This window comes from Populus euphratica, unplaced genomic scaffold, assembly GCF_000495115.2.
Source record: "Populus euphratica unplaced genomic scaffold, PopEup_1.0 scaffold617.1, whole genome shotgun sequence".
NCBI lineage: Eukaryota > Viridiplantae > Streptophyta > Magnoliopsida > Malpighiales > Salicaceae > Populus > Populus euphratica.
This window is the reverse complement of record NW_011500484.1, coordinates 29,494-30,745: the sequence shown is the minus strand read 5'-3', so window position 1 is coordinate 30,745 and position 1,252 is coordinate 29,494. Positions and strand designations below refer to the sequence as shown.

Here is a 1,252-nt window from a genome sequence, read left to right as displayed (position 1 = left end):
TATATATATATATATATATATATATATATATATGTTAGCCTTTATGTTTGAAGTTTTTCTTAATTATTCAATTATCATAATTATCTTCTAGTTAACACCTTCCAACATCCAACATTGCTTTCATCTCATGCCAAAGATTCCAAGATATTTCATTTTCATCTTCAAACTTCAAGCTAAAACACAGCCAACTGTAATAACTCATTACTATAAGTACAACACTCCCATTCAAGCAAGAAAAACTTCAAGACGTGACTTGTTTTCTTGATCAATAATATCAAGAAACAAAGGGTCAACGGTTATATGACTATCCACGTGTACATTAAACCTATGGCCCCACCACAACAACCTAGCCGTACCTCCGATATCCACCTTTGCGTCAAGCACCATCTCCCTCTTTGCCACGTCACTGAAAAACTTCACGGAATGGTTAGCCATCAGCTCGACACCATCAAGCCGGGCCGTGAGCTCAAGTATCTGGCAAGACCTCGAACGCTGAGACCCTGCTTCGACTTGAGCCGTACCGATGAGAGAGCCGTCGTAGAAGATTGACATGATGGTAGAGGAGTAGTGGATGGGTATGATATTGGGGTTGGTGACGTGTACGGTGAGTATTACATCGGTGTCGATGACTGGAAACCTGAGCTTGAAGGAAGTGAAGTTGATTTTGATCAAATGAAAAGTTGGGTCTTTTGGCTTGGCACTGATTAGAGCCACGGCTGCTGTAGCTGATGCCGCTCCTACTAAAGCGGCGGCCCAGCTCCATTTTACCTTTTTTCCCATGAATTTTGGAGATAATTACTCCCTTCTTCTCCTCCTCCCCCTCTCCTGTGTTTGCTAGAAATGCGAATTGAGATGTCGGTAGAGGGCTTTGCACCTCCCCCTCTCCTGTGTTAGCTAGAAATGAGAATTGAGATGTCGGTAGAGGGCTTTGCAGAGAAATGGATGGCACTGTTCTATGACCACTGGTGAGATTTTGAAATGACGGAAATGGGCTTCATGGTGGTCCTGTGGTCTTTGGTTTTTTCGAGGATATCTTGGTGATTTCATGTGTAACGAAAAAAATGTGTTTCGGACAGCGGACAGTTTCCTTGTTTGCACATTTCAGAAATTTGGATTATGTTCACGCAATATTTTTCTATAAATAACATTTTATGTATACATTTCATTATTAAATTTAGATTTATCTTTCTATTTTTTTGTGTGTTTTTATTTGGAGCAATTAGGCAATTACCATATGAATTTAAAAAAATAG

General features: G+C 39.9%; 1 protein-coding gene across 1 annotated transcript; it reads right to left on the bottom strand.

The window, feature by feature from the left end:
* Nucleotides 1–123: 123 nt before the first annotated feature.
* LOC105114961 (Late embryogenesis abundant (LEA) hydroxyproline-rich glycoprotein family) lies at nucleotides 124–867 on the bottom strand. Its single transcript, XM_011011701.1, has one exon. The coding sequence runs from the start codon at nucleotides 778–780 to the stop codon at nucleotides 226–228; it is 555 nt and encodes a 184-aa protein (XP_011010003.1). The 5' UTR covers nucleotides 781–867; the 3' UTR covers nucleotides 124–225.
* Nucleotides 868–1,252: the final 385 nt, after the last annotated feature.